Here is a 24,351-nt window from a genome sequence, read left to right on the forward strand (position 1 = left end):
GTATTGTAATTCCTTGTGTATGTGTGTGTTTTCCCTGACTAGAGTGTAAGCTTTGTGAGGACACAGACTGTGCCTCTCACCTGTCATCCTGTCCTTTGCATGTAGAGGTCTTGGACGCAGAGGCCTTACCTCCTTGTACCCCACAGTGTGGTTACAGAGTAGCTATGGTGTTATGCTGCAGTGTAGGGGAAGTCACTGGAAAACCTGGGTCATGAGGTAGAGATTTTCGTTTAAGTGGTTAACATGAGTTCTCACCACAAAAAAGGTAATTGTGTGAGGTGATAGAGGTTTTAACCTTATTTTGGTAATCATTTCACTATATATACACATATATATATGCGCATCAGATCATCACATTGTGTGTCTTAAGCTCACACAGTGTTATATGTCAATTATATCTCCATAAAGCTGGGGGAAAAAAGTGGTTAAAAGAAAAGTTTGGTACACAAAGGGGCAAATGGTAAAAATCACTTATCTAGAATCTCATGCTGAGTAAATGAGATCTTACTATAGTAAAGTTTTTTTTTTCATTTAAAAAAGTAGCCCAGACAAGCAACTCATGGCATGTATACTTCTAGACTTTCAAAATTTTTGTTTATGTATATATGCTTATAGATCTATTTTAAGTTAAATTTGGGTGGGACCATATGAAATTACTGTTTTCGTGGTCAAATGTTAGCCATTTGATATATTTCAGCCTTCCAATATAGATGAAATTGCTGGCTCTTTGGAGGGGAGGAATTATTGTTTGATGATGTTGTTCTTTTGTTTTCAGTATATATTGCCTCTTCAACTGGTGAATAACCAAACCATGACAGCGTGGATGGAGATCTTTCGAACTATTATTGACAGGACAGTTCCTCCCGTAAGGAAGGGCTTCTGTTCTTAAGAAAAAGTGGGAAAACTTGAATTTGAGATATTTGTGGAGGACCAGTTTATTATCTTAGCCTTCTATTTGTAGAAGCAATTACTATTCTAATAAAAATAGTAATACTTATTTTTATAAAGTTCAGATAAGCAAAATTAATAAAATAACTATATTTAATCCTGAAGATGATAAAAACCATTTTTAATTTTTTAATTTTTTAATCAAGTTTATTTATTTATTTTGAGGGAAAGAGAGAGTGAGCGAGCACAAGTGGGGAGAGGCAGAGAGAAGGAAAGACAGACTCTCAAACAGGCTCTGTGCCATTAGCACAGAGCCGGATGTGGGGCTTGAACTCATGAACTGTGAGATCATGACCTTAGCTGAGATCAAGAGTCAGATGCTTAACCGACTGCATCCCTCAGGAGCTCCCCCCTTTTTAAGTTTATTTCATTATTTTGAGAGAGAGAGAGAAAACATTTTTAAAACTTGGTATTTTTCTGGCCTTTTCTCCCCCCTCTGGATCTATATATAGCCACATTTTATTTTAAAAATGGCATATGCAGATACTGTTTTGAAATTCATTTTTCATTTAAAATCTCTTCTAGATATTTTTTATGATTATGAGTGTTTTTAATACTGTCATTTTTGTTGAATGCTTCATTTGCTGGAATTTGGGTGGCTTTAGGGTGTTAGTGTTTTAATTATAAGGATGTATGTAGTTAAATTTTTATGCACATAAAATTTTTACGCACATAAAATTTTTATGCACATGATTATTTGGATAAACTCCTAGAAGCATTTAAGATTTTGACAGATCTTGCAAAATGCTCTCTAGAAACATTGTCCTGGCTTATACTTTATTAAGTAGGGAATGTCTGTCATGTTAAATTCTAAGGTTGCCAGTTTGATAGATGAAAGACAGTGTCTCATTTTTTAAAATTTCTTTTTTATCATTTATTTATGTTTGAGAGACAGAGACCATGAGCAGGGAAGGAAGGGGCAGACAGAGGGAGATACAGAATCTGAAGCAGCTCCAGACTCTGAGCTGTCAACACAGAGCCCGATGTGGGGCTCAAACACACAAACCATGAGATCATGACCTGACCTGAAGTCAGCTGCTTAACTGACTCAGCCACCTAGGCATCCCTGCCATTTAAAAAAAAAAATTTTTTTTAACGTTGATGGGGTGTCATTTTTATCTGTAATAACAGTGATGCTGTATTTCACTAATCAAATTAACCTAATAACTAGTCAGAAGAACTAAATTAAATTACATAATTTTAAATGTAAGCTTGTCTTCAAATATGCAGTATTATTTGTTTTATCCATGTCTCAGGACAAATTATATTGAGATTTAATTTATATACAAAATACACAAAACTTAGGTAACATATCAGTGAATTTTGACAAGTATACACCTGTCTCGCTATTACCCAGATCAAGATATAAAACCTTTCTGTCATCCCAGAGTTTCCTCAAGGGGCATGGTGTTGTGTATTTTGTTGAAGACAAGAGGTAAATGTGAACAAGAATTAGTTAGTTGAAATTTGCTTATTTAATTCCTACCTATCAGTTTATAAGTAAGAATTTGCATGTGTATGGCAACCGAAACTCACTTTAATATTACTTAATCTATAATAAGATTTCTTGTGCTTTTGTTATTTTCATAAACCTTTTTATTGTGCAGCAGTTTAATCTGGGTGTTTTTGTCCTCTTAGGAGACTCTGCAGATTGATGAGGATGATAGACCAGAACTAGTCTGGTGGAAGTGTAAGAAATGGGCACTGCATATTGTAGCACGTCTCTTTGAACGGTAATTCTGTTTATTAGATTTGCGATCTTATGGTCAGTACCTCAGTACTGAATGTAATAAAACTGGATAGATCCCTTGATGTTCCACAGTATATCACTGTTAGCCTTGTTTTTTGTTTTCTTGGTTGTTTTTTTTTTTTTTTTTAGTTTTTATTTTTAAGAGAGTGTGTGCCAGAGTGCAATTGGGGGAGGGGCAGAGGTGGGGGGGTGGGGGGAAGACAGAGAATCTGAAACAGGCTCCAGGCTCTGAGCTGTCAGCACAGAGCCCAATGCGGGCCTCAAACCCACAAACTGGGAGATCATGACCTGAGCTGGAGTCTGATGCTTAACTGACAGAGCCATCCAGGTGCCCCTCACTGTTAGTCTTTAAAGCTATACTGGGCAAAAGAAAAGTCACCCTTTGTTTTAAGGTAGGCTTAACTGTGATTATTGGCTTTGAGAGTATAATGATGTGGACACTCTTCTCTAGATCTTTCTGTTCTTCTGTAAAAAAAATAAAAAATAAAAAAGAAGAATGGGCATGACATTGTTTAGTCACTGGAAATATCTAGGAATTGTACAAGAAGGTGCATGGCTACTTAGTTCCATAGGAAAGTTAGTAAAAGTTAATTATTGAAGCAGTTTTTGAAAAAAAAAGTCAGATATAATATTTTTATTTGTAATATTTGCCCTTTAGGAACTCTTGGTTAAGTAGGTGGAAGCCTTTGTCTGAAATTTTAAGTATGGCCCAGAATATAAGTACAAGCTTATTATGACTTCATCTTAGGGCTTGTAGAGAAGGGGAAAGTGTTTTTTGCCCACATAGCATAGATCTTTCAACAAGGGATAGTATTTAAACTAGTGAGCATGCTCTTGTTTTAAAAATTTATGGTATTTAAACATTTTTTCTTTGTGTTTTAAGATATGGAAGCCCAGGAAATGTCACAAAAGAATACTTTGAATTTTCTGAATTCTTTTTGAAAACCTATGCAGTGGGAATTCAGCAGGTAATAAACATATGCTTTTTAAATAGAAGGAAAGTTCCTCCTGAAAAATAGTTAAATCATTTCTATTCATTTAAAAGTAGGTTATAAACATGTAAATACATTATATATTTATAGGGGATTAGATGGCAGTTCTGGGAATCTAATATAGTGCAGTCAAGTTTAGAACCAAACGTCCTAGGGCAGCTTCCATAAGTGTCCTTCCAGACTCCTAGCTGCTAGATTCAAACCTTTTAAGTTTAGTGATATCGATGTCGCAGTGACCAGTGCTTAGATTGGGTTCTTCTGTTAACTCTCTGACCTCTTATGGGTTTTTTATTCTCTGTTCCTTTGGTCCTCACCTTTTTGTTCTAAGCTTTTGTATCGGAAGATTTATGTAATGAATTGATTTATTTCATGAGGGGTGGAGCTCAGAGGTTAAGACCTTTGGTTGAAAACTTACACATTTTTGTGGACGTTTTGGAACCTTTCTGTACAGTGGAAAATAAGAGTTCTTGAGAAAAATCCAAGTTGTTGTTTAACCAACTGTGCTATCCAGGAACTCCCAAGTTGTTAATATTTAAAACCTACAAAGGATATTTGGGCATGAAGATTGGTTGATCTGTATCGTCATTTGAATCACATTTTTGTTTATAGTTCAACAAATAAAATTTAATAACTATTCAAGCACAGGCTTTTTCAGGACCACAATGAGGAAGCAAAGATTAATCAAACATAGTAAAAGGCTTTAATGATATAGAAGGTGTTTCTAGATTTTTATAAATCTGTGCATATTAGTCTTCTTTATTGTCAATGATACCAGGTTAAATACTTCAAACCTGTCATCGTAGATGGAATACTTCCTTTTATAGATGATCATTTTGTCTACTATCATTTTATGGATTATCATTTCTAAAAAGTACCTCGAAACAGTTCAGGAAAGCTATGGCTGTAATTTTCTGACAAATTATTTTGTTGGCCCATGAGACAGTCTGTAGGAAATATTAGTGAATAATGAATAAAATTATCTGTTCAGCTGTTCACTGTGGAAACTAGGATAATCAGGAAGCCAGTCAGTTCTGTCTTCTGTTATTTCCATTGCAGTTAAACTCATTAAGCATCCTAAAGTTGATACACTCTTGACATGTGTTCAGCTGAGTTTTTCCAGTGTCATGTAAACATGTGTATGTTTTATGCGTACATACACATTTAGGACTCATGGCATTGCATCCATGTCATAAACTATTTGTACCTTCGTTTTTTAAGGTGCATATTCCTAGTATTTAAAAATTGTTTTCCTATCAAAAACCATTGTCTCCTTTACTGTTGTTTTCTTCAGATGAGCCAAATTATCTTAGGAAGAGCCAAGTATTGCCTTTTAGCCTGCATTGCAGAAAGGGATCTAGGTAATGGTGGGACTTCTTACAATTCTTATAAACTTGAATTTTACATAACTTGAACTGAATTCATGTTTTGAGTTTGTAAATTCTGTACATGTTTTGAAAGAACTCTTTATATATTCAGCAGTTTAGATTTAAGCTTACTATCGTGAAGTGCTCTGGGACCAGGGATTGGAAGATTTGGATTTTGTTGTAGTGCTACCTCTGATGGAGGGTCCTTGGGATAGTCATAGCCACTTTGGGCATGGTTCCTCCCTTAGAGGATTTTTTTTTAAACATGAGACTCTAAAAATAAAACTTTTCATCTTTGTGTTATGTTTGCAGACTTTATGTGGTCTGGGATTATAAAATAAAATTCTTCATTATTTTCTTGTAGGCATTCTATGCTTTCATTTTTATGGTTGTTATTGAAATAGTTCCCTATCGAGAATGAATTTTGGTATGGAATTTAGTTAGGGAGCCAGCTTATTTTTTTCTTCATGGGGCTAATCAGTTGCCCTGATACTGTTTTTTTGGATAACTTATCATTTCTCTTCCAATGTAAAATGTAGCTTTATCAAATATTAAAATACATTAATGGTATGTCTTGCTATATAGGTGTTTTCAGTGTTCATTTATTGAAGTCTCTTGTTATTATTTTTCTTAACAGGAGTCTTAACTAGAGCTTAGTGATATGGAATAGAGCGTAGACTTATGACTTATTTTGAGTTGTTCCACAAATTAGAAGTAGGTCAAAAGGCTGGACATCTCAGTGAGACTGGGTTCAGTTCAGTATAACTTGGACTTATCTAATAATTAAACTTTCCATAAGATTTCTCACAGAATACTGGTTTCTCCATAAGCTGTTTATTTTTATCTCTGTGGATTCTGGGTTTTTTGTCATGCCTAAAATGCCCCCCTCCTTAACCTCATTTATGTTCTCCTATACTTTCTTTTCTCATTTACCTGTAGGTACTACTAAAAATTTTAGACCAATATAGACAGAAGGAGTATGTAGCCCCCCGTGTTCTTCAGCAAACATTCAACTATCTCAATCAAGGGATTGTTCATTCTGTCACCTGGAAGCAGATGAAGCCACACATACAGGTCAGTGTCAGGAAACAGCTCCCCACAGTTATTCTCTGGTTAAGTTAGGTTTTCTGGACAAAGTAAGTATTACTAATCCTGTATGTCCTATTTAATATGTTTTTATTTCTGTTAATGATTTCAAATGCATAAGTCTTATATTTGATATGAAGGGCTTGGGAATTTAAGTATTTGAGAAGAGTGAGGCTTTCAAGTTTAATGAGTTTTAAGACCTGGATTCATTTGGTCTTGCTTGGAGTCTCACGTAGCCTCAGTTTCTCCTCTGTTCAGTCAGCTAGTGTTTTTCTATCCTTCTTATTTTTTTAAATGTTTTTATTTATTTTTGAGAGTGAGAGACAGAGCATGAGTGGAGGAGGGGCAGAGAGAGAGAGAGGGAGACACAGAATCTGAAGCAGACTTCAGGCTCTGAGCTGTCAGTACAGAGCCCAAAGCGGGGCTTGAACTCATGAACCATGAGATCATGACCTGAGCTGAAGTTGGACTTTCAACCAACTGAGCCACCCAGGCACCCCCATTCCTTCTTATCTAAAGGTCGCTAGGATCAGATGTAGTATTGTCTGCGATAGCATTTTGTAAAGAGTTACCACAGCTGTACTAAGGTAGTATTATTTTGCAGGAGGTGAAACCTAAAGCTTGATCATTTTCTTTTGTAGATATAAGCTAACGAGGTTTTTATTTTTCTTTTTTATATTAAGTTCTGTTGTAGAAGTTAAAGTTTTCTGTTTTCATATCAATTGTTTACTTAAAGGTAGAACCCAGCATCATTAATTAAAGAACAAATGAGAATAAAAAGTTATGGGCTCTTAATGAATAAATTATTATTTGCATGTAGATAATTTTAGAGAATTCAGGGATGTTAGGAACTGAATTTTTTTTTTCCTCTCAAATTATGACTTCTTAAATTCTGTAATCTCTATCATAGTACCTAAAAAGGAAAACAAATTTCTTTACTTTGTTTCTGGTGTCCAGGATAGAATTTGTTTAGTATTACCTTATTACTAGCTTTATAAACATATCTTTTGTATTTTCTGTGGACATCTTAATAACATTTGTCTAATCCCCTTGATAAACCAGTGATAATTTCTTTGCAGTTAATAATGGTACTGATTTGATTTTATTTACTATGTTCTTATAAAGTAAGAGTGGATTTCTTTTTCTTTACTTGATGCCTTTGTTTTTATTTTTACATGGCTGTTGTATAGGAATAAGAAAAGTCCAATCTCTTGGTTAAATTTTTTCTCCTAGAATTTAATTTGGAATCAGTGAGAAGATATCCTATTTCTCCATACATAATTGTTAGAGCACAAATAGGCCTAGTAGAGCATTAGCAGCAATGTACATAATGCTCTTGGATATGATTTTTTTTCTGATTGAAACCTGCATTGCTAGAGTAGGAAATTAGGTTTTTGAAAATGGAAGAGGAAAAGAAATTTTAATATTGCTGGCACATTGACATTTAGGACCAAAATGGAAAGGTACAAATATTCACAATAAGAAATGCAATCATAAATATAATCTTGGCTTGATAATTATTTCTCTTCCTTAAAGAACTAAGGTGTGTTTAATATTGATTTGTTAGTAAAACCTTATTATCCCTGCTGTTGCTTCAAAGAATAGCATTTCCATTCATCTCTTTATATTTTAATCAGTTGTTGAAAAACAATCCTAAGTTAACTCTTTCTGCCCTGCACCCCAGCTCTTGCCTTCCTGCTTTTCCCTTAGCCGGTGCAAGCTGGGCACAAAGACTAATGTAACAGTTTGGAAAACTCACATCATGAAGGCTGTCGGTAAATGCATTAATATTCCCCAAATTTGAATAGCCCATGGCCATTTGTTTTTTTTTTTTTTCTCTTAGAATATCTCTGAAGATGTGATTTTTTCTGTGATGTGTTATAAAGATGAGGATGAAGAGCTGTGGCAAGAAGATCCATATGAATATATAAGAATGAAATTCGGTAATCAAGATGATTTTATTCTTAATCAGTCCCTCGATAAATAAAATAATATAACTAAATTTATATTTTTAAGCAGATTTCATTATTTTGTTAAATTCCCAAAGTTCTGCTTTGCATGACAAACTCTGAAACTCAGAGTTTGATGTTCTATTATTGAGCCAGTGGACTTGAGGCCTTTAGAGTGTAGAAGATGGAAAGGTATTTTTGCTCACCTCTCTGAGGGGTGCTAAAGCCGTCACGGAAGCAGCTACAACTTTTTCTGTTGTGATGCTGATCTGGAGGGTCCATCCCAGTCTCTGCCTTTTGGGGTACCCATTTGTAGATTGGGTTGTTCTTAGTCTGGGAGATTGTTTGGATTTCTGCATATTTTAGGAGCATCCCTATTTAGTATGACTCTGTATTTTAGTGAGTAAGGATTCCAGAGGAGACTGAGATTACCCCTGTGTGGCCCCATTCTGTGGTGGTACTTTTTGCTTGGATCTTTCAGGAAGTTGTTGAACAGTGTAGGTTACCTGCTTTTTATCCCCAGTTTAAATGAGTCGCTTCATGGAATACTCAGGCACTTAACATAGCAAAATGCTATTTGTATACTTCTATTTCTCCTGCAGTTTAGAGCCATTTGAGGGCAGGGACTTTATCTTATTTGGCTTATTTTGCATTCTCTATCCCTTCTACACCTCTCCATTCCTCTACTAGTATTTGGTTCTAGTCTATCTTCAATAACTGTTGAAATAAATAATTGATAAAACTAGCCCTGCCCAAGTTATGTAGAAGATAGTGACAACACAGTGCTTTTTCCTTGTTGGGCCAGGTGTCTCTGGCTACTTGAGTTCAGCCTGCTGTTATAGATGCTAGATTATTAGGTTATGTTATTTTTACAGTGCTCTGTATTTCGTATTATTTGGTCCATTGAGTGAGGGAGTGCCTCTTGTCTTGGAGACAAAGTATGGGAAAAGCAAATGTATGAGAAACAGTATTTACTAGCTGCTTTATCCTTCCATTCTACCATTTCCTTTTGAAAATCATTTCACAAATGTATGATTTATTTCTCCTTCCTAATGCTTTTGTTTTCTGGAGCAGAATGATGAGCCAGTCTTCTGTCGTCTTCAAGATATTCTTTTATTGTTTAGTTTTTCTGTGATACCTGTGTTTTTGTAATGTGCAGAGTATTTAGTGTTCAGAAAGCTATCATTATTTCACTTATTCTTCATGTCAAAAAAGATAGTATGTCAGTTTTTAGAAGTATAATAATTAAGAGCTGTGTGTGTTGATTGACAATTTACATTTTATTGACTAAAAGAGAATATGGACAATTCTGAAGTACTTTTTTGAAAAATAATTTTGTGTACTAGAACATAGTGCCTACTATTTGATGCATATATATTACTTCTGGATAACTATAGGAAAGAACAATTATAGAATTATGTAATTTTCTTTTTACATTTTTGTCATTTACAGTTACTTATATGAACAAAATATTCTTATCTAAATGCATTGACCGATACTAATAATGTTTTTAGATTTGGTCAAAATTATGAGAGTGTAAGCTCTTGGTGTTAAGACAGTATGGGTGTGATGCTAGTTTGGCCACTTATTTTTTTAAATTTTATTAAAAATTTTTTTAATGTTTATTTTTGAGAGAGAGAGAGCGCGAAGGAGACAGCAAGACATTGTGAGCAGGGGAGGGTCAGAGAGAGAGAGGGAGACACAGAATCTGAAGACAGGCTCCAGGCTCTGAGTTGTCAGCACAGAGCCTGGTGCTGGACTTGAATAATGAGTTGTGAGATCATGACCCGAGCCAAAGTTGGACACTTAACCGACTGAGCTACACAGGTGGCCTGCTTGGTCACTTACTGTGTGACTGTGGGCATGTTACTTACTCTTTCTGAAATGCAGTGTTTTCAGTTATAAAATCAGCAATACTAATAGTGTTAGGTGGATGAAGTAGGATAATAGTTTACTAACTTCTTTAACTGCTTCGAGTAGAATATCAGATGCTTGTAAAATCTTGGCAGTGTTTGCCAAAGAGCACAGTAGGTAATCTCATTAGTATAGTGCCTGCTACTCAATAAGTGCTAGTTATTTGTATTATTACATTTGTATTTTATATTTTGGCAAAGACTTAGATTTGTTTTTTTAATATATTTAAATATGGGCATAGAAGATACTTAAAAAATTTTTTTTAAATGTTTTTATTTATTTTTGGGAGAGAGAGAGAAAGAGACAGAATGAGCAGGGGAGGGTCAGAGAGAGAAGGATTCACATGATCTGAAGACAGGCTTCAGGCTCTGAGCTAGTGGTCAGCACAGAGCCTGATGCAGGGCTCGAACCCACAACCGTGAGATCATGACCTGACCCGAAGTCGGATGCTTAACTGACTGAGCCACCCAGGCGCCCCTAGAAATACTTTTCAAGTTTTCTGATTCTTACCTATAACTGCCTATTCTGAAATTTGTGAAATTTTTCATGACATGAAGCAGTGTGTTTTAAATAGGTATGAATTCAATAAAAGCCCACTGAATACCTGCTGACCTGTTGACAGAGCTGAGCTTTGGCCTAGTGGTCACACTTGTGGTTTCCTTGGCTTGGAGAGCTTTCTCTTCCATGGAGAGTTTTCCCCTCAGTCATGCAATTTCTGCTCAAGTGTTCCCCTAACGGAGAATTAGGGAGGACTTCCCTGACACCCCGTTTCCTTCACTCTCTTTCCCCTTACCTTGTATATTTGTTCTTAGCCTGACCGATTATGTGTGCATGTGTATAATCGGCTTCTCTTTTTCACCATATGAGTTCTGTGAGAGCCCTTTTTGTTTGGTCTTTGTGTCCCTAGAGCCTAGAAAAATGCTGACACATAGTAAGCACTAAATAAATTTTTTAATGTTTTTTGATAGAAAGCACTTTTCCTGTGAACTAGATATGCCAGCTGTGTGCTGTTCTCCTTACTATGCTTGTTTAAAAGGACAGCCTACAGAGTTTGATAAATCATTATTGTGCATGGGAACACTGATACCCCTTTAGCTTTCTTATGCTACAAACCAGTGTCATATGTGGACTGTTTTATTGTTTTGTTTTGGAATAGTGGTCAGTCAGGTTTAAAATCTATAATAAATAATTGTATTTTTACTAATGTGGTTTAACCTTTTAAAATCTTAGATATTTTTGAAGATTATGCTTCTCCCACCACAGCAGCCCAGACTCTCTTATATACTGCTGCAAAGAAAAGAAAAGAGGTATACAGTTATTCTTTTTAAATCCAAAATTGAAAGATGCACTGTGTGGATTTGACATTCTGTTATACCCCTAGTATTTCACAAATCATAATTTTCGTTATCATCTATCACTGTAAGAATAATTTTCTGTCCTAGAAAGGGAAAAGGGTTGTTTTCTTAATTTTAACTGCTTGATAAAACACAATAAAATGGCTTTCGTTTCAAAAATTTGTACATTCTATTTAGTACTACGGCAGTTGGGCAGTGAAAGCTCATGTAGACTAAACCAGATTCTTGTTTCTCTAGGTGTTACCAAAAATGATGGCTTTCTGTTATCAAATCCTGACAGACCCGAACTTTGACCCTAGGAAGAAAGATGGAGCCCTGCATGTGATCGGTTCCCTTGCTGATATTTTATTGAAGGTTCAGCTACTCGAAATATAATTTACTTGAGCACAGGCAAATGAGAGGATATGAAAGTTCTGAATAATTTGAAGCTTGTGACTGCTTCTGCATAATTGAGTGGACTGTAAACATCCTTTACTCTGTCACCTGTTTCTTTGATTAAAATGACAATTTTACTTTTGTCAGTTTTTCAGCGTGAAACTGTTGCTAAGTTAAAAAAGGATGCAAAATGACTATTGTTATTTGTTGCTACAAAAGTCGATCAGTATCAAATTATTTGTAAGGTACTATTTCTGTCTTGTTTTAAAACATACAATATGTAGGTCAAATAAGTTTATATATTATACATAGAAGTATATTATGCATAAGTCATAATAAACACTTTATTAGGCTGTGATTTTTATATATGAAGAAAGCATTGATAAGTTAGAACTTCATATTTATCTCCTAACAGAAGAGCTTATTCAAGGACCAAATGGAGTTGTTGCTACAGAACCATGTGTTTCCACTGCTATTGTCTAACCTGGGATATCTTCGAGCTAGAGTAAGTTTTCCATATTTCCATTATGTTTCTTAAAATGTTCATTTGTGAGGCACCTGGCTGGCTTAGTTTGAGGAGCAAGTGATTTTTTTTTTTAATTAAAAATTTTTTCGGGGCGCCTGGGTGGCTCAGTCGGTTAAGCCTCCGGCTTCGGCTCAGGTCAGATCTCACGTTCGTGGGTTCAAGCCCTGCGTCGGGCTCTGTGCTGACAGCTCAGAGCCTGGAGCCTGCTTCCGGTTCTGTGTCTCCTTCTCTCTCTGCCCCTCCCCCTCTCATGCTCTATCTCTCTCTGTTTAATAAATAAAACATTAAAAAAATGTTTAAAAATTTTTTCTTAGTGTTTACTTTTGAGAGACAGAGACAGATTCTAGTTGGTAAAGGGCAGAGAGAGGGAGACATAGCATCTGAAGCAGGCTCCAGACTCTGAGCTGTCAGCACAGAGCCTGACACGGGGCTCGAACTCACGGACCATGAGATCATGACCTGAGCCGAAGTTGGACGGTTAACCTGCTGAGCCACCCAGGCGCCCCGAGCCTGGGATTCTTGATTTTGGAGTTGTGAGATCGAGCCGCACGATGGGTGTAGGGCTTATTAAGAAAAATAAACCTACAAAAATGTTAATTTGTAAATTAATATTTGAACTAAATGTTTTTTGGTAAATTGACCTTTTGCCATGTAACGGAAGAAAATGAAGTCAGTTAGAATGTCTTTAATGGTCACATAAGCTGAATAAAGAATAAACTAATAAGTAAAGGATTTATGGATTTTAATTCCAGCTGCTCTAGATTTCCACGCTAGCCCCCCCGCTGCATTCGTAAAACACACAGTGAGAGGGAGGATGTCATGGCAAGAGTACAGTGTGAATTTGTAAACTGATTAATTTTCAGTGTCCAAAACAGTCTGAAATTCTAGTTTGGCTAAAAACTTGATTAGTACAGATAGCATATTAGGTCAATATGCCTTAGAAAACTGGAGAAAATAATAATTCACATAAACTTATTTGTGTTCTAAGTGTATATGGCTTCTAGAATCAATATCTTTTATGGAGTAATAAAAATAGAGCCTAGTATTTATCTTTATAATTACATCAACACAAAAAATGTCTTGCTGTAAAGAACATATGTTAACAATGTCTTCTACACTAAATCCTTCCTATAAACAGATGGCGGTGTTCACTGGAGAAGTATTTGGGCACATGTAGATTAGAGGTGTGGAGGGTGTGCTCGTGTTCTCATAGGTAGGCTGTTACCTTTGACAGGCTGTGTGAATTGTAATTCTCTTGCTAAAAGTCTTTGGCAATTCAGATTACCATGAATTGTGTTTTATGTTCATGGAGAATTAAAGTAATAATATGCTTCTGTGGTCTGATAGTTTAAAGTTTGGTAGTCTATATAAGATTTAAAATTCTTCATACCTTACATGAGCGGAAAAAAGGAAGTTTGCTAAGTCCTTACATAAGGGAAAATAATATTTCATTTGTTTGCCATGAAGGCCAGCAAATGAAAGCCAAACATTGGTGTGTAGTAGCTCTTACATATAAATAACAAACTAGTTATAATTCATAATATTTATTAAGACAAACAGGATCTCTTTTTTCAGAGACACTTCAGTTAGGCCCATTTTCTTTTCCCTGTGAAAAATTGCGTATAGATAATTTAGAAGTAACAAAACTGCCTTTTTAAATGAAAAGAGTGGGAAATCCAGAAGTTAGAAACTGAGGCTAATATGCTACCCTCCAAAAGTAAACAGTCCTTGGTGAGAAGTCCTACATGCGTGACTTTATTATAAAATGCCATAATCCTAACAGTTTCCCACCTAATTTCTTCTTACAGTCCTGTTGGGTACTTCATGCGTTCAGCTCTCTGAAGTTTCATAACGAGCTCAATCTAAGGAATGCTGTCGAACTGGCAAAGAAGAACCTGATTGAAGATAAGGAGATGCCTGTCAAAGTTGAAGCTGCCCTTGCACTTCAGTCGTTAATTTCTAAGCAGACACAAGGTGAAGCCAAAAGCACCTTTTAAAGGGTTTATGTTATTTTATGTTATTATTTAAAAAATTTTTTTCTTTTAATGTTTTTAATATATTTTTGAGAGACAGAGAGAGACAGTGCAAAGCAGAGGAGGGTCAGAGAGAGAGGGAGATACAGAATCGGAAGCAGGCTCCAGGCTCTGAGCTAGCTGTCAGCACAGAGCCCGATGCGGGGCTCGAACCCGCAAATGGTGAGATCATGACCTGAGCCAAAGCCGGACGCTTAACCGACTGAGCCACCCAGACGCCCCATATTTTATTTTTTGACATGGTCATGGTCTTCTCAAATACTTCCTTTTTGTCCTAATAAGGATGATTTCTCTGAGTCCTAAAGTGCAAGGTTTAGATTTCTAAGCTTTTCTTCCCTCAGAATTTTATAGGAGTTTATTCTTGCCCTTTTTAGGAGTTACTTACTGACTGGTTTCCAGAAAAATTTTAGATTAGGAAATGAGTTGATAGTTATTAGGCGCTGGGGTAGGCAGGGAATCAGGAGACATGGTACCGAGTTTTGATTGTGCTGCTGGGTGGCTGTGTAACTGGGCAGAGGCATACCATCTGTCAAGGGTTAGATTTTCATATATTTAAATTCAGGGGGTTGCACTAGATGGCCTAAGAGGCCTTTCAACTCTAGGATTCTGTGATTCTACTAGTTCGGAAAGTAGCAAGTGGAATTTCTGGTGATTGGTAACACAGATAACTTGTTTGTTCAGAAGAATATTCTGTTCAAAGTTCAAGTAAACCTTGGAAAGTAAATTCAGTTTTATGAAGAACATGAATCTAATTTACTTGGGTTCAACAGTGTTTCAGTGGGAGACTGAATATTGTACAAGGATATGTGGAAAGGAGTACTGGGCATAGTTTCTATGTACATGATTTTTTATACTTCTATCTTGATATACACATGTTCTGTAAGTCATCCTGATGATAGAACATTGTATAATTAGAATTTCTCAATGAAGGGTCTTGGCATTTTGGGCAGGACAGTTCTTTCCTCTGTAGGATTGATTACCTCTAATTAAGGGGAAGTGGATGTGTTGGTGAAGACTATTTTGATATAGCTTTATTTTTTTATTTTGAGAGAAATAGAGAACATGCTTTTCAGGGAGGGGTAGAGAGAGAGGGAGACAAAGAATCCCACTGGAAGCACAGAGCCTGATGTGGGACTCGATCTCACAATCCATGAGATCATGACCTGAGCCAAAACCAAGAGTCAGACACTTCACTGACTGAGCCACCCAGGTGCCCCGGAACAGCTTTGTATCTTATTTACCATAGAGCAAGTTTCTGTCAAGAACCTATTGCCCTGTGTCGGTTAACCTTGTTACCACGTTAATTCCTATCGCTACTTGTGAATACCTATTTTTCTTACTCATTTTGTTTTATTGCATTAGCTAAGGAATATATGAAGCCACACGTAAGGCCTATCATGCAGGAGTTGTTGCACATTGTTAGAGAGACAGAAAATGATGATGTTACTAATGTTATCCAGAAGATGATCTGTGAATATAATCAAGAAGTAGCCTCAATTGCTGTTGATATGACCCAACATTTGGTAAGAATGGGCAAAGTTTTATGTTAGTTTGAAAGTAAATTCAGCCTTGAATAATAAAAATAAAAGCCTTGACTGATCTAAGTAAATTAAATTCCAAAATTTGGAGTTTAGTTTTATATGTAATTGAAATGTTAATACAAAAATGTTTGCTCTAATAATTGTGACAGTTGTAAATTTCTAAATTTAATTAGACCGAAGTCTAATAACATTGAGATCATTCCTTTTCATCTGTAATATTCTAAGATTTCAAAATGATGTGCTTTGATGTGAGCCTTGTAAATTGTCGCTTTGGGGGCTTTGGGCCTGGAAACCCATTTCCTTCAGTTTTGGGCAATTGCTTGCATAACTTATTTGATTAATTTCTCCCTATCATTTAAAAATTTTTTTTGTTCTATAGCTCTGATAAGGAATATTGCATCAGGACCGAGTATTTAATTTTCTTACCTTTTTTCTCCTGTCTTCCATGTCTATCTGTCTTTTTTGTTTCATTTTCTAAGTGATTTCTTGACTTTGTCTTCTACCTCTTATCAGATTTTTTATTTGAGTATTGCTAGATTTCAGTTTTATTAGACTTTGAATTTATTTGTTCAGTGACAACCAGAAGAAGTTAAATAATAGCTATCTAATTGTTATAACTAATGTACATTCCACTCTAGTGACGAGATAAGGAAAGAAACGGCTGTATTTAAAACATGACAGTTTCTATCATTGGTTTACTTGGTAAAGTGTGTAACTTATGTTTGAATAATACTGACATTTAGATGAGTGCCACTGCCCTTTTACTAACTTATAACAACAGTAGGGGTAGATGTGACATTACTAATTTTTGAGTATGTTTATGTTATGTTCATAGGCTGAGATATTTGGCAAAGTCCTTCAAAGTGATGAATATGAAGAAATCGAAGACAAAACAGTAATGGCTATGGGAATTTTACATACTATTGATACTATCTTGACAGTTGTAGAAGATCATAAAGAGGTGGGATTTCTTTGTGTTTTATTATGTCATTAATGTAACGTTAACTGAAACTTATATAATCAATGGGCATGACTTTAAAATTGCTATTTAGGGGCATCTGGTTTCGGCTCAGCTCATGATCTGTTGTTCGTGAGTTTCAGACCCGTGTCAGCGGTGCTGACAACTACAGGGCCTGCTTGGGATTCTCTGTCTCCCTCTCTCTCTCTGCCCTTTCCCTGCTCACTTTCTATCTCTCTCTCTCTCAAAATAAATAAGTAAATGTTAAAAAATATTGATATTATATATGTTGTTAGATTTTTAAAATTACCTTCAAATTTTAAAAGAACATATTTAAAATTATCAAGGGGGGAATATTACATGTTGTTGTAAGGTATATAGGATGTCTCTGTATTATTAAACTGAGTTTAGTTCATCACATCTGCTGTGTTCCAGGCTAGGTTTTGGGGGAATATTAAATTGAATAAGGCATGAGCTCTGACTTTTGGAACCCACAGTCTAGTTCTTGTAGAGAGTGATAGCCATTCAATCACAGTGGCAGATACTAAGTAGTGGAACACAACTCAGATGTAGTAAACATCATGAGAATGGAAGGAAGAAGAGCTTAAAACATTATCTTTCTTAAACTGAATTCCAGAACAGTATTGGGATAAGAATTTGTGAAGATAGTTGTTAGGTGCTTTCCTGGGAACTCTGTTAGCCGATAGGATTTTACTAATGTCACCATGAAATCGCTAGCGCTGGTAAATGGCAGTGTCCTTTTGCATAAGTGGAAAACAAGTTTACGTAGTATCAAGAGACTTGCTCATGGCCGTAGAGTTTTGGGTTTGCAGTCAGATTATTCCTCTAATATATCCATTTTTCTCCACCGGAAACCTGCCACCCTCCTCCCCAAGTATTGCATCGCCTATCAGATTTGAGTTGGTTACTCCTGTAAGCTCAGCTGACTTGCTCGGCGTGGCGGCAGCTCCTGTTTCCTACAGTGGGACTTAGGAAGCAGATGCTAGTTCTTTAAATAGCATTGTTAAACCCTGTGGCTGTTGATTTATCCTGTGTTTATCACATACCAGTGGAAAATTACCAGATTCTTAAAAACAGTTCAATATTCTTCTCCTCGATAGGCCTCCTTCACCTAAAAGGCTTAATGTGAAGTTTTATATCCATATTCATTATTTTGTTTTATTTTTGTATCCTTGTTAAAACTGTATGGGCCACTCAGGAACAGTGAGATGTTCCAAATTAAATTACGGCAAGCATACTTGAAGATAATTCTTTCGCCTTATATGCAGAACTTGTGTTTTAAATTTGGAGACACCTTAGAAATTCCCTAATCCCGTTTTCTAAAACATGTGTGCGTGGAAGATGAGCAGTAGTAAAATGAGCAGCAGGTTAGTTTAAAAACAAAACACTGCTTTACCTTTTTGTTTTGATTTTTTTTTACTCTTGATATTAAATTAATTTTGCATTTCAGATAAAGGAGCATGTGAACTTACTGTGATTATCAAAGGAGGCATGCTTTAAAATTGAGAAGTGCTAATCCAGTCCAGCTTCCTTACCTATGAAAAAAATGTGAAGCCTTCAGAGAGTGGCTTTATGAAGGTCATAGATAATTAGAGGCAAAACAAGGACTGGACTCTTGGTCTCCTGACTGCCTGTCCTATGATTTTGAACTTTGGCTTTATTAAAAGCAAACCTTGAGAGAAGTATTTCCTTAAAAGGAAAAATCACTTGTGTGTGAATACATGCACAAACACTTAATGTATGCAGAACAAAATTAGAAATCCAAGCCAGATGTTTACATAGATGCAGTTTTACTTTAACTATTTTAAATATATTGACAGATTTTCAAACTGGAGATTTTGCATCATTTGAATGTTAAGACAGTACTTTAAAGCTGACTATTCAAATATGCTCAAAAGTTGAAGTAGGATACATAGATGGACAGTATAACCCATGATGGAGTTTAATTTTTGCTTATTTAAAAAATATTTAGCACAAATGTTGAAAAATTCAAAAGGCATGAAAAGGTATTCAGTGAAATTTTACCTTCTCCCTCGGCTCCCAGGTATCCTTCTCCTCTGTGGAGGTAGTTCCTCTCCTAGGCTTTTGTATCCTTCCGGAGATATTTTCTCTTAAAACTAGTGTGTATGTATTTTTTGTGAAAATGATGGTATACGGTTTTTTTTATCAGCCATTTTTGAATTATATCTTGGTGATCCTTCCATATTAGTCTAGAGTTAAGTATATTTAGTAGTTGCATAATATTTCTTTAAATGTCAGTTTATTCAACCTGTCCCTCATTAATGAATATCATTTGACTGCCCCTTACTAAATGGATTAGTTGTTACTAATCACAGACATTGCTGCAGTAAATGGCCTTTTACATGTCATTTGCACGGGTAATAATATGTCTGGAGGGCAGATTCCTTGAGGTGGACTTGCTGGGTCAAAGGATGTTTGTTGAACATTCTTGAGTCACTGCTATCTTGGCCACGTTAGGGTTCCCACATGAGTGCACAGCGGTGTCTCTCTCCCCAGCTATGTGCTTTTTGATCATTGCCAGTTTGCTAGTTGAAAAGTGGTCATCTTGGGCCTAGAATCTGTACCCTTCTCATGTATTAGAGTGAACATCTTGTTATAAGCTTATGGTCTGTTTGTATTTCTTTTTCATGACTTTTGTCTTTTTTTCTGTTGACTTGATTTCACGGGAGGGAATTTGATCTTTGCCTCTGATACCATTTGAAAATATTTCCCTAGTTTTTCATTTATCTTTGACTTTTCCCTGTGCTATGCAGATATTTTTAACTTTTGAAATCAAATGGCTCAATATATTTGTTTCTGATTGCTGGGCTTTGAGCCATTTTCCATCTTCAGGATTATACACAACTTCATTTCTTCTAGTATTTTTATAACCCAAGTTTTCACATTGAAATCTTTCATTCATTAGGACTTATTTTGGTATAAAATATGAGGTAAGGAACCAATTTAATTTATAATTTTATTATGGCTTTAACTCTCACTTATCATTAGTCTACTTTTCAGAATTTTCTGGTTACATTTTTCACTTGAAATTTGGAATTGTCAACTTATGCTCCCAAAAAAGTCTTGTTGATATTTTTATTGGGATAGTATTTATAGAGTAAGGGTTGTCACGATGAATTTTATTATCTTTTATTTTTATTTATTTATTTTAATGCTCATTTTTGAGAGAGCACAGGCAGGGGAGGGACAAAGTGAGGGGGGCAGACGATCCACAGTGGATCTGTGCTGACAGCAGCAAGCTCGATGTGGGTCTCGAACTCACAAATTGTGGGATCATGATCTGACCCAAAGTCGGATGCTCAACTGACTGAGCCATGCAGGTACCCCAATTATCAGAATGGATTTTAAACTAAATGTTTAAATTTGTCTTTAGGTTACTCAACAGTTAGAGAACATCTGTCTGCGGATCATTGATCTTGTTTTACAGAAACATGTAATTGGTAAGTTCAAAGAGGAAAAAGGTAAATTGATATTTTTTAATTTGCTAAACTTAAAGTGTATTTTTAGCCCTTCAGATTCAACAATATGGACGATTTTGAGGGAGAGAAGCTTTTGTTTTCTTCTGTTTTTGGATATATTCTCTGGTATTAGATATCTGTATTTTCATTTAGAGAAAAATTTAATACATCAAATTAAGATTTCCTAGTCTTGGAATTGAAAAATGTGAAATGATAGAACTATGTCTTATCAGAAGTGTGAAATAATTATTCTTCTGTTATCTATTATAGAGCCCGACTTCTGAATAGAATCAGTAACTAATTGAATCAGGATGTTACAAACTGATGGGAATTTGTAGAAGAGGCTGTTTTTCCAGTATCCAAGCACTTTGAAGGTGGCAGCCCTGAGTCATGTGCCCTGGAGGGACTTGCAGCCTATATAGTGTGCAGACAGAAAGTTCAAAGAAAAGCATGTTACTGCATAAGAGCAGTTGTCTCTCAAATTTTTCTCACACGATTAGTAAAATATTGAGCATGCACTTCTAATATATGTGAATGATATTTGAATACATGTTATAGGCAATATACATATTACTAAAGTATATTTGCATACATAAAAACAGAAATGTAAAAGGATGGGATTAAATGTCTCTCTGTATAAAGTGTTCATATATATATATATATATATTTACACAGATACATATATTCCCATTTCAGTACACTGCCTAGGGTATTATATACCCCTTACTTTTAAAATCATTGCTATAAAGCTGTAGTTCTCCAATTTTGGTGTGCGTAAGAATCACTAAGGAGCTAGTTCAGTTTAAGGTTTCTGGACCATAACCCTAGAGATTTTGATAAGCAAAAAAGAACATATTCACTTACGTCTTTATTCATGGAACCGGTTGTAACCAGAAATTCTCCATTTAAATTTAAAGTGATCTTGAGTGACTGTGAAGTCAGATAAAGAGAAATCTTTTATACTAACCTTCTGATCTATCTGTATCAGCTATTTGATTTGAGCAGTTGCAGTGTCAGGATGTTAAGGAAAGGGGCCTATTTTTGGGTGCAGTGGACAGATGAGAAAGCCATGGCTCCAATTGCCTGTCTGGTATCCCATCCCCAGCTTTAAGGTGACAGGTGGTCTTTCTTTTGTTTTTAGCTGTGATGTTAGTGGCCCTTTTTGAACCAATATTTGGCCATGCAGGATCTTAGATTAAAAAAAACCCACAAACTTGTGTAAGATGTCGTGGGCTGCACCTGTTCGCCCAGGACCCCACCGCAGCAGCCTGGCTTTGTTTGTGTGCATGGTTCAGTCTGTTTCCATCGTCCTACTTGCCTTTTAGCCTCTGCCTGTCTTCATTGCTAATTTACTCATAAGATTTCATTTATTATTAGAAGCCAGGCTTGGCTATTACTGCTTTAGCTGCTTTATCTTAGCAGGGAGTGAAAGTTAGTATAAGCATCCTACCCTAAGAGTCTTCTTGGTTGAGAATGATTGAAGTAGCTTTTGGTGAATTCAGGCATAAATGGAATGTAGTAGAAGGTTGTTTGGTAGCTCACTGAGTCCATGGGAAGGCTGGAATTGGCTGGAGCTGGCATAGGTGTGCCCTAGAAGTGGTCTGCTGAGGAGGCCAGTGCTGTCCTGTCCACACCGAGTCCTAGACTGCCGCCCGCCACAGGCCAGCCTCCAGCCACAGACAGTAGTCTGCAACAGCTTTGTGCCTCCAGGTTCTTTGTCAAGTTTCAGAGTCCTGGTCTTCAGCATCCAAGTGTCGGGTTGTGCGCAGTGCTGGGAGGAAATACTGAGGGGCTCCTTTTCTTTTAGGCTTTACGTTAGGAAGAGCCATTTGCTCTCTTTTTCTCATGTCCAAGGAGTGGGGTGATGATGAACGGAACTTTCAGATGTTTCATATTCAGATAATGCTGTTTTTCAAGTGATTGTCTTATGTAAAAAATTATTTTCCAATATCTGTAATTCCATTTTATTTTGTTCTTGGTAAGGCAGCTGTCTTATTAGCTTTTGAATATATTTTTTGTTTGTTTTTAATGTTTATTTTTTGAGAGAGAGAGACAGAGAGAGAGAAAGAGACAGAATGAGGGGGGAAGTACAGAGAAAGGTAGAGGATCTGAAGCAGGTGCAGAGAGCCCAATGCAGGGCTTGAACTCACAAACCTTGAGATCATGACCTGAGCCAAAGTCAGCCGCTTAACTGACTGAGCCACCCAGATGCCCCGCATATATTGTTTTAAATAATGTTACAGGGACACCTGGTGGCTGAATCAGTTGCGCGTCCGTCTTAATGCTTAGGTTATGTTCTTAGTGTTAAATTCGTGGGTTTGGGTCCCACATTGGGCTTGCTGCTGTCCGCATGAAATCTGCTATGAGATCTCTGTCCCTGGCTCTCTACCCCACTCCTGCTTGTGCTCTCTCTCCGTCTCTCAGTCTCTCTCTCTCTCTTTCTCAAAAATAAACATTAAAAAAAAATGTTACTGAAGAAACCCTCCAAGCTTCCATGGTGAATATTAGTTTCTTTTAAATAAAAGGAGGGAGTGCCTGGGTAGCTCAATCTGTTGAGAATCAGACTTTGGTTCAGGTCGTAATCTCACAGTTTATGAGTTCAAGCCTCACATTGGGCTCTGTGCTGACGGCTCAGAGCCTGGAGCCTGCTTTGAATCTGTGTCTCCCTTTCCCTGCCCCTCCCCACTTACTCTCTGTCTCAAAAATTAACATTAAAAATTAAAAAAATAAATGAGGGAAAAAACCTTAGAAGTTTTTTCAAAGTGACATGGTGGAAAGTATTTGAAAAATTTTGTATTGAGATTTATATTTTCTGATTGTATGTTTAGATAGGATGTCCTTTGAGAGCAATAATAAATACATGTGCAAATACAAGAGCATTCCTTTTGGACTCTTCTACTTTAAGTGGGCATAATTGTCTTAAGATAAATTTTAAAATACTGCACAAATTTTACAGGGTTGGTAAATTGGCAAAATATGGTCCAGAATATAGTTTGTAACAATATGTGAAACTGGAAGATATTTCAGCCTAGCTTAACTAAACTTCCCAAAGAATATTAATTATTTGTAAGTTAACAGTCCTGTGCATGAGAGATATACCACCATCCCTTCTTGTACCCATTTCTAATATAGCTTCAGAAGTATAACTCTATTTTAGTAGACAGTATCAAGAAAATATCTATTTCCAGTATTCTGGGAAAATGTAGTAAAAACAGATCTTTGCCCCATCCTATTGGGTAGGGGGCAGATCTTGGTAAGAGATGGAAGGTGGCAAATATAGGTAGCTCAAGATAAGAGTGCTGAGAGAGGGATGCTCCAGTGTGTTAGGTGCTGGGGACTGTATGCACGTAGATAGTCTAACCCCTCCCCTCTGGGTTTTGTGTTTAATTTTTGCTATTTCCTAGCATTCTAACTAGAGTTTTTCTTCCTTCTAGAATTCTATGAAGAGATGCTTTCACTGGCCTATAGTTTAACCTGCCATGGCATTTCCCCTCAAATGTGGCAGCTGCTAGGTATATTATATGAGGTGTTTCAGCAGGATTGTTCTGAATACTTTACAGGTATGCTTTGACCATGTTAACATTTTTGCTTCTCTGTGTTTAGACATTATTTTCTCTGACTCTTGACATAAAGACATACATGATTCCAGGACGAATCAGAAAACGGTTGTTATCTTCCTGTTGAGTAAAGGGTAGTGCTGTCAGAGCAGTGTTGTCCAGAGCTGGGGAGATGGGCAGTAGGAGGGAGCCTGTTTCCTGTTGTATCTCAAATTAGTTTGCAGTCAGAACAAATGTTCGTACATTAATTCAGTTAGTATTTTCTGAGTGCTATCTATATTTCTAGCACTGTTCTAAGTACAGCAGTAGAGCAGTGAGAAAATAGACCCTTGCTCTTTTGACGCTCCCATTCTAGTTGGGGGGAGGAGGGGGACACACAGTCGAGCAAGAGGATATGCAGTGTGTGAAATGGTGATGAGTCCTATGGAGAATAGGACTAACATTCGGAACAATCACTATAATAAATGGTGAGCATTTTAATCTCTCTGATCCACGTTTTTTCC

The 24,351-nt window shown here is 36.3% G+C and overlaps 1 protein-coding gene across 2 annotated transcripts in view; it reads left to right on the forward strand.

Moving 5' to 3' along the window:
- Positions 1 to 24,351, forward strand: part of IPO8 (importin 8) — a 90,743-nt gene that overhangs the window by 20,642 nt on the left and 45,750 nt on the right. For both annotated transcript variants that reach the window (XM_029954356.1, XM_029954357.1), the window contains exons 6-18: positions 776 to 865; positions 2,587 to 2,681; positions 3,582 to 3,666; positions 5,994 to 6,128; positions 7,984 to 8,083; positions 11,234 to 11,310; positions 11,596 to 11,712; positions 12,149 to 12,238; positions 14,068 to 14,233; positions 15,655 to 15,815; positions 16,669 to 16,794; positions 20,207 to 20,273; positions 23,726 to 23,851. In XM_029954356.1, the coding sequence (XP_029810216.1) occupies positions 776 to 865; positions 2,587 to 2,681; positions 3,582 to 3,666; positions 5,994 to 6,128; positions 7,984 to 8,083; positions 11,234 to 11,310; positions 11,596 to 11,712; positions 12,149 to 12,238; positions 14,068 to 14,233; positions 15,655 to 15,815; positions 16,669 to 16,794; positions 20,207 to 20,273; positions 23,726 to 23,851 (1,435 nt within the window). The remainder of the gene's footprint in view (positions 1 to 775; positions 866 to 2,586; positions 2,682 to 3,581; positions 3,667 to 5,993; positions 6,129 to 7,983; positions 8,084 to 11,233; positions 11,311 to 11,595; positions 11,713 to 12,148; positions 12,239 to 14,067; positions 14,234 to 15,654; positions 15,816 to 16,668; positions 16,795 to 20,206; positions 20,274 to 23,725; positions 23,852 to 24,351) is intronic.

Source organism: Suricata suricatta, chromosome 10, assembly GCF_006229205.1.
Source record: "Suricata suricatta isolate VVHF042 chromosome 10, meerkat_22Aug2017_6uvM2_HiC, whole genome shotgun sequence".
Classification (NCBI taxonomy): Eukaryota; Metazoa; Chordata; class Mammalia; order Carnivora; family Herpestidae; genus Suricata; species Suricata suricatta.